Source organism: Notolepis coatsorum (genome assembly GCF_963971535.1).
Source record: "Notolepis coatsorum genome assembly, chromosome: 5".
Taxonomy (NCBI): Eukaryota; Metazoa; Chordata; class Actinopteri; order Aulopiformes; family Paralepididae; genus Notolepis; species Notolepis coatsorum.
The window spans coordinates 31283032-31292274 of NC_140169.1; the positions used below are offsets into that span (position 1 = coordinate 31283032).

At 40.8% G+C, this 9243-nt stretch overlaps 1 protein-coding gene across 1 annotated transcript in view; it reads left to right on the forward strand.

Moving 5' to 3' along the window:
* LOC311228142 (uncharacterized protein) overlaps positions 1 to 9185 on the forward strand; it is a gene marked incomplete at its 3' end in the record, with an annotated part of 144002 nt that extends 134817 nt beyond the window's left edge. The window contains exons 27-28 of the mRNA XM_084314057.1: positions 8450 to 8560; positions 9159 to 9185. Of these exons, the coding sequence (XP_084170183.1) occupies positions 8450 to 8560; positions 9159 to 9185 (138 nt within the window). The remainder of the gene's footprint in view (positions 1 to 8449; positions 8561 to 9158) is intronic.
* Positions 9186 to 9243: the final 58 nt, after the last annotated feature.

A 9243-nucleotide genomic window follows, 5' to 3' on the forward strand; every position in this document is an offset into this window, starting at 1 on the left:
GTCTGGCAATTAAATAGTTAACGGTATCAACCAGTAGGGGCGCTCGGGTTGCACCAGGTTACTTTCGTCTATAGGAAAAGGGGAGGGGAGAGAAAAAAAACTGTGCCGTGTTCTCAGCTTGAATACACAGCGTGGATGATATGTAAAGAACAATCGAGACCGTTTTCAAAAGTCCAATCTACGAATTTCGTTTGCTCATAAAATCTTTTCTTTTGGGATCATATCTCACGGATGGAACAAACCTGAACCTTATTGCCATAAAAAATAGAATGCAGTAACAGTTAGTTTCTCTACCTTTCTGTGAACGTCTAGCAAAAACGGTGTTGCAATCTGATGGAAAATGGCGGAGAAATATACATTATAAAAAAGTAACTGTACTTACAGTAGATTTCATTCAAATTTTGTTCTGCCCTGTCAGGGGCACCTGGTGGTACTAAATCCAGATTGAACTGGATTTGGCCGATCCATAGATGTGCGACTTGGTCATAATAACGTCATTTATAGGCCTGATCTTCTATATTCTATAATCATATTTCAAATTGCATTTGTCCGGATGGCAGAATTCAATATTGTCAAAATACTAAATCTCCTGTTTAATCATCTGCCCTTTATTCATTTGCTTAGATTTTTTGTACATTGTGGCTCAGTGGCAATTTTTCATGTCTGGTAATTTTTAGCATGGTGTTATTCACCGTCAAATATATATAATAAAAAAAAATAACATTTATATACTCCTTTGGTTCATCACAATTTACTCAAGCCTAGTAACAGACGCAATATTTCGGACACTGGGAATTACATTCCATAAGATCCATAGATGTCCCTAGATACCAGGAACATGCAAATGGTCCTTGTAGAAGTGGAGCAATTTTCCATTTACTTAGGTATGTATTTTTTGGCGGATTTTCTGAAAATAGGGCTAGGGCTTAAGAGGTTAACTAATGTTAGCTGCTAACTCTAACTAAGCCAACCTACTAACGCTAACTACTGTAAGCTATCCCTGGGAATGCTCTGAGGCATCCAATAGTGAGGGAAGGCTGAGTCTCTCTCTCTCTCTCTCTCTCTCTCTCTCTCTCTCTCTCTCTCTCTCTCTCTCTATCTCTCTATCTCTCTCTCTCTCTCTCTCTCTCTCTCACACCTATTTCATTATAAAGGAAGATATTGATGGACAGTAGCTATTATTAGTATATAGCTCAGCAGCTGTAACAGAATCATTTGATTATTTACGTTTCTATAGCGTTTGAATTATAATGAATTAAAGAATTGTTGAATTTTGGTGCTATGTGCTATTGCACAGATGTTTGTCCCTTAGTATGCACATGCACAATATAATATGCATGTAATAAATAGTTTGTTAATAAACTCTGTTACTTGAACATTTTTCACTGTGTTCCTAAATTAATTTGTGTGCTCCTACATTTTTTTCATTTAGGAGCACATGTGCTCCTTGGGGAAAAAAGTTAGCATAGAGCCCTGCTTCAGTACTGTAGGTTAGATGCCGAACTTATTTTCGTTGTATTGGCTTGTAGTTGGAGCTCGGATTTATGAAGTCGGACAGACTGTGCACGTGTGTTCTTAATCATGTGCGTCATGTGTATTGTACAGACATCCTCTGAACTAAATAATTATAATAATATTGTAATAAATACAACAAAATATGACATTCAACCGATACATGTATAATAATAGCGTGGCGCCGACAGACTGCGATGTGCACGGGCTGACTGCCCACAGGCAGATACATACATAATAATAATGACTGTGAATTTGTGTTACTTGGTTTTGCTACAGTACATGGTGACAATACATTTTAATCTTACTTACTTAGGCCTTTTATTCCTTTCGGAACATAGGCCATTGATGAAAAGTTTCCACCCCCGTCTGTCTTGCGCCATCCTCTCCAGCTGTTTCCACGTCAGTCCCCTTTTCTTGAGTTCCTGCTCAGTGTCTCTTCTCCAGGTGTTTTTGGGTCTTCCTCTGCCTCGCTTGCCTTGTGGGTTCCAGGTTAACACTTTGGGTGCCGGCCAGAAATCCGGAAAATGACTGTGGATTGCCAGCTATATTTAACATGGATAAGTTCCCCTTCTTTGCAGGGCTATAACTTTTTAAATCATATTGCTAGATTGCCATTATTAGGGCCCATTCAAAGTCCTATATGTATTGTTCAGGGTGAAGCAACGTTAAACTTTTTCATTCACATATTCATACTAAAGTATGGTCTAATGTATAAGTATGTTTTCATCTCTTTCTGCAGCTTTCTCCAGAACGTGATATATAGCCCCAAATGCATTATATTGATGATGCAATACAGTTTTATGGCAATCGGCGCGATATAAAAAATTCCAACTAGACGTACTTCTAGAAGTTACTACACGTCATCTGATGTTGACCGGATGGGCTAGGGGGAGTTTATAATTCCGTGGGCAGCGTTATACCAATCATCTAATGTGGGTCAAATGTTGATCATAGCAGTTAGTATCGAAGACGGTAATTTTACATGCTAAAACTCACCCCAGTCTCCTCGCGCCGTTGGGCGATCAGCGTAGAGTAGAAATTTTACCATTATGGGATGTCGATTTACCCGGTCCATTTCCAGGTTGTATAATGGTATATACGTCCAAATCATGTTGTTTATCGAGTTATTGGCAATGGATCGCTATGTATTGTGACGAGCCAGAGTGCCGGGAGCCAAACAGAGTGCCCGGAAGTAATATGGTCAAACAGCACATCGCCCAGAGCACTTCCTGTTTGGCGATTGCGCCGATCGGCCACCAGATGGCGCTCCTGAACCGCCAGAGAGCTCAGTGGGTCCTCCTGGTGGATCTCAGGCCAGCGGAGGGGAAATATGAATCCGATCACAGATTTTTGAAATATTGATATTAAAGACGCTGTAAAGCGTCCTTCGGCAACTTGAGCATGGCCGGGAAGGACGCTGTAACACGTCTTCTGGCAGTTAAAGTGTTTTAATGCCTGTTTGGTTATTGCGGTTTTGTGTCTTCGAAGTGTGTGCCCAATCCAGCTCTATTTTCTCCTGGTCAGCTGGACCTCCACTGATTCTTGCTTGGTGCATTCCCACAGCTTGATGTTGGTGATTGTGTTTGGCCAGAAGATCCTGAGGATACGTCTCAGACAATGGTTGATGAAGGTCTGCAGTTTATTGTTGATGTTAGTGGTGGTTTTCCAGGTTTCAGAGCCATATAGCAGAATGGATTTGACATTGGAGTTGATACATTACATTACATTTTAATCTAATGTAATCTAATTATCTGTGCCCTCCCATTTCAGACTGCGATGTGCACGGGATGACTTTAATTATTATTAAATAAATAATAATAATAATGACAACAGACACAAAGTTTAACGAATTCCATATAAATCGATAGTTTATTAACTCAATATGCGCCATCCACGTATATATATACATGTTTGCTCGACAACCGTATACGTTATTTGGTCCGTTTTCCTTTTATTTTATTTTAATATTCTATTTAGTGTCACGTTGTTACCGTTAAAAGGCATACTGGGACCCTGAGGGTGCAGTACCGACCAGATCCTGCTAGGTGGAGGTATTGAGAGTGCAGTAAACCCTGTTCCAGACTGTGTTACATCTAAACCCATCCGGGTTGAGAATTTTGGTCCAGGCAAACCTAGCGGTTCACCCGATCACATTGAAACGTGTCCAGGACACTCGATGCATGTGTTGTGCCGGATTATGTCGGGGACCAGATGGACATCAATACTGGAAATCGTGATCAGATAATTGGAATATTTTTTTTGGAATAACCCCGATCAAAGGTAAGGCCTATCTGACGTCAATTCCACCTTGATCCTTGATCCTGACTTACAGAGCCACCCTGTGGAATGGGCTAGTGATTCCCAACCTGGGGTCCGCGGACCGGGTCCGCCAGGGGGCGCAGGGGGTCCGCCAGACCACAGATGATTTGATGTCCTTTTTTTTTTTTTTTTTTTTTTAGAAACATATTTAATTAGCATATTTGTATCATCAGAAGAATGAATAGTCTCTCCACTACAATAAAAAATAAAGATAAATAAATAAACTTCTAGACATGATTTTTTAACGTTAACAGTAGGCTACCGGGTAGCCGTTAAAACGCGAATCAGTTGACTGTATCACTTTCCGTAGCTAGCCTAGCACGCTAGTTAACTTTCTCGGCTCGTCTGCAGTCAGCCGCCAGAGGCGAAAATGTGTGACAAACGAAAAGGAGATGACGGCAGCTCATCTGCAAAAAAAGTTAGGACCTACAGCAATCGCGAAAATTACATCACCATGGACTTCACTGAGGGACCAGACAAAAGACCTGAGTGTGTGATTTGTGGAGAAAAGTTGGCAAACTCGAGCCTGAAGCCCAGCAAGCTGAAGAGACATCAGGCGTCTAAGCACCCAGAAACCGTTGGGAAGGATCCAGACTTTTTTCGGAGGAAAGAACAGTCTCTCAAGGCGAACAAGCCTGTTGATGTTAGAGTAGCGTGGAGCAGGGGTGGCAGTGATTTACAGAAGGCTACCGAAGCCTCCTTTGAGTGTTCGCTTTTAATTGCAAAAGCAAAGAAACCGCACAATATTGGCGAGCAGCTCATCAAACCAGCCTGCATCAAAATGGTTTAGAAACTGTGCGGCCCACAGGTGGCAGATAAACTAAAATCAGTACCACTCTCGAACAAGTAGTGAAAGACCGAATTGATAAGATGTCAAGTGATTGCGAGCAGCAGCTGTCAGAAAAGCTTAGAAAGGGTCCATTTGCCATACAACTTGATGAAACTACAACTGTCGCAGACGAGGCTGTGCTCATCGTTTATGTGCAGTATATCGAAAATGAGGATCTGAAGCAGGACATTCTCATGTCAGTCAACCTTACTACCACCACTCAAGGTGAGGATATTTTTACTGCAGTGGATTCTTACTTCATTCAACATAAATGCAAACCGTTCACCATTAGGGCCTGATTTTAGAGGATGAATACAGGATTTGAATATTGGCCAACATTTTGAAATACATATGGTGCAAGATGAGATTTGTTGATTGAAGGCACAAGTCAAAGAAGCATAGTGGGTCTAATTATGATGCATATGCCTGTGTATAAGCAGTTTGTTATTAAAATTACAAAATAAAGTATTAAAATGACAAAAAAAAAGTATTTTATGGTATTTTATTAGGAGGGGGGTCCAGGAATTTCATCAGAGATGTTTGGGGGTCCCTGGGGGAAAAAAGGTTGGGAACCCCTGGGCTAGAGGATGAACAAAAATTTTGTGAAAACATAAATCAATTCAAATCTAGACAAAAAATCTATTTTTTATAGGTACAGAAGGGAAGAAGAGCTTTAATTGCATATTAATAATAAAAAAAAACGTATATTACTGTATTGTACGCTATATCATATTACATTATATAATCTTATTATAATTAATTTGTATATTATATTGAACTATATTTTCAGTATATACCGGTACTATTATATTATGGTACTTTATTACATGGCGTTTTAAAATTCGCCAAAATGCTTGATTGTGATTGTTCAATAGCGCTCCGTTGCCCCTAGCAGCGGTCAATTATTTCTCGATAATTCACCGCTGCTAGGGGCAACGCGCAATAATGACCGCTGTTAGGGGCAACGGGGAAAGATATCCTCGCAGCCGGACTCTCGCAGCGTTATACCATGCACAGCTGCACTGCATCAGGTGCAATCAAGCCCACACACACGCCAGAGGAGCAACAGAACCGCGTCTGCATTTGATCTCGTCTTGTCGATGGTGTAAAATGAATTACGTATATTGTTAGTAAGTTAGCCCTGTAATAAGCGGGATAATGCATAGTTATACTCGGTCATTGTCGCAAAATAATTGACCTTCACTGCCAGAACGCATTGTCGGTCAATTATTTTGCGACAATGACCTCGTAGCTATACATTATCCCTTACATATTATATTGTATATATCATGTACTATATATTAGGGCTGGGCGATATGGAAAAAAATCATATCGCAATAACGATATGATAATGTTATCATATTTCTCTATCGATAATTATCGAATTGTTATAAGTATTAAAACATTTTTATTTATTTTTTTTAACAACAGATGTATGTTTATTTTGCAGCAATTCTTTGCCATCGTTTGTGTTACATCCCCTCACACTCCAGTTCTCAGGCTGCAGCTGGTTTAAAAGCGAAAGTAAACCGGCTTCTCTGCTGGCTGTGGCTCCAGGGGAGTTGAACAGTTCTGGCTCTGCTAGTTTATTTTCGATCTTTTGGCGCTTTTTTGGTGGACAAACCACCGCACATGTGCACCGTGACTCGTGACTGGAGTCTAGTTCTGCTAGCACACATAGCCTACTGTGTACAGACGGTTTCAAACTGTATTTTAAATTAGAAAGCAAACTAAATAAATGGACAAGAGAAAAATAAATCTCAATTTGGTCAGTATTGTCATTTGGACAAGCAAAGCCATTACTTTAAGTTGCAGGCAAGAAAGACAAGTCTGTCCACTGTCTCTGGTTTTAAAACTGCCCTGTTGCAGGTCACAAATAATAATAAAAAAAAATATATAAAAAAAAAAAAAACGATTTTTCGATTTTTTTTTAATTTCGATATTCGATATCGATTATTAAAATGTATCGCGATATTTATCGTTATCGTTATATCGCCCAGCCCTACTATATATCTCACATCACATTATATATGTGCTGTATACACTATTATGTACTATATACTATTATATATACTATTATATACTGCAGGTATACTATACTGTAATGTGTACTATATGTGTGTACTGTAATGTGTACTATATGTATCTACTATGTATGTATGTAAATGAAAAAATAAATAAATAAAATGAAACGTAAGTCTTCAGGGGTAGGGCCCGACAAGCCTAGTGCTTCTCCCTAGCCCTTTTCGGACAATTGGACAGCTGGTAAAACTTTGGTGATTTATGGAATGACCGTTGTTATGTGTCCAAAGCCCAAAATAAAAAATAACTGAACTGATGATTTCATATTGATCCAGCTGATCAGCGTGTGTGGTGTTCAAAACGAATGCCGTCACTGGCGATCAAAGCATCAAAAAACAACCCCCCCCCCCCTTTCATGCATTCATGATGAAACGTAATACCTATTATATACATTTCATTTGGAAATAGCGTGTCCAGGGATGAAACGCCAATGCTTTTAGCAGAATTCACGTAGCGCCCTATAACTCAGCTTTTCAGGAGTTAGCACGGATCACTCTGAAATTATAGAATATTCACCACGGGATAACGCATGTTCGACGGAAGATACCGACTGTCAAATTACCATAGTATTGTCTCCATAGCTATAATATAGATATAGCTCTACAAACAAGGTGACACACCCCTATCTTTAAAGCATGGCCCAGTGAGAACGAGATATGGGTAATGGCTGGCAGTGAATGAGTTAAGATGCAGCAGGCGGCCCTCTGGGCAGACAGACACACACAGACGTATGCTTATTCTCTTATAATTATAATAATAAATACGACTATATATGTTTGTATTGGTGTGCATCTGTGTTTTTAACGGCTGCATTTGGAAGAAATCTTTGGTGATTGCGCAGTGATTCTACAGACAGCCTAGGAATGAAATATTTCGAGACTGTGCGCCTCCTGGTGGTATATAACAGAACAGCAACCAACTTCAAAATTAACCCGTTGGCACCGCGGTAGTATGGTGGAGAGTCATAATGGCTGTAACTGTATGTGTCGCCCATCTCGCATGTGTGTGCACGCTGCATGACGATGTAGCAATGTGCTACAAATAAAGACTTCTTCTTCAAAGTCCAGTTTCATTAATGGAGCACCTAACTTAAGAAAAAAAGGATCCAGCTTATCCTCTCCATTTGGTTTCCTGGTATCAACTTTAAAAACAACATTGGGAGAGAAGGGCTCCAAGGAAAATTGAGAGGCATGATTATCATGATTACCAAGAGGAGGCTCTATATAATTATTGTTAAACAAATTACCAGATACAACAAATTGCTTATTAAAGGCTAATCTCTTTCTACTCTGATATGATATTAAACCATTACATTCAACATGTGAAGGATCTGAATAAGTGAAGTCTATAGTGTACCAAAACTGATCTTTCTGTCCCAATATTTTTTATTTACTTATGGTAAATACTAGGCTGCATTTCCTGAGTTTATCAATGAAGATGTAGAAGAAAGAAGAGACATTTAAATAGCTAAAACTAATATAGAGAATAGTATGACCATATCAATATTCTAATGGGGCCTCATTTATCAATATTTTTTAATAAGCCTACATATCCATGCCAACGGTTTCCAACTGTTTCATACTGATGTAATTTTAAGTGGAAATGTTTTTTTATGGTATATTGAAAAAGCGCTCTGTTGAAATAGTCGTGTGTTTTGCTTGAATAATGAGGCCCATCGATGGCCGTGACCTGCTTTGTCCTCAGGAGAGCCACACGGAGGGAGAGAGCCTGAGGAGTGCCCTGATGGAGAGGGAAGAGGAGATGGTGAAGAGCAGAGGGGAGAACTTCACAGCCATCCGGGGGGAGAGGGAGAAGGTTGAGAGAGAGAGGTGGGAGAGGGAGAAAGACAGGGAGAAGGAGATAGGAGAAATGGAGGAGCTGAGGGCGAAAGCCAGGGCCTCTGAGCAGAAGAGGAGAGAGACGGAGGATGCGATGAGAGAGGTAGAGGGGGAAAGAGAGAAGGAGAGAGGAGAGTTGGAGGAGCTGAGAGCTAGAGCCAAAGCTTTGGAGCAGAGGGGGAGAGAGATGAATGATGCGAGGAGAGAGGTAGAGGGGGAAAGAGAGAAGGAGAGAGGAGAGTTGGAGGAGCTGAGAGCTAGAGCCAAAGCTTTGGAGCAGAGGTGGAGAGAGACTGAAGAGGAGAGGAGAGAGGTAGAGGGGGAAAGAGAGAAGAAGAGAGGAGAGTTGGAGGAGCTGAGAGCTAGAGCCAAAGCTTTGGAGACTCAGAGGAGAGAGATGGAAGAAAAACTCAAAGTGGCATCAAAAGAAATGGAAAAACTGAAGACTGAAATGGAGAGCGGCTGGAGGTTGAAATTGGAAGAGAAGGCGAGAGAGCTGGCAGATCTAACCAGGGCTGTGGCTCGAACAGATGTTCTGGAAGAACAACGAACCCGGCTGTCCTCGCTGGCCGCAGAGAGAACGAGCGAAGCCGAAGAGCTGAGAGGGAGACTGAGAGAGACCGAGGGAGAGGTGGAGAGAGCGCGGGGGGAGGGGGCGAG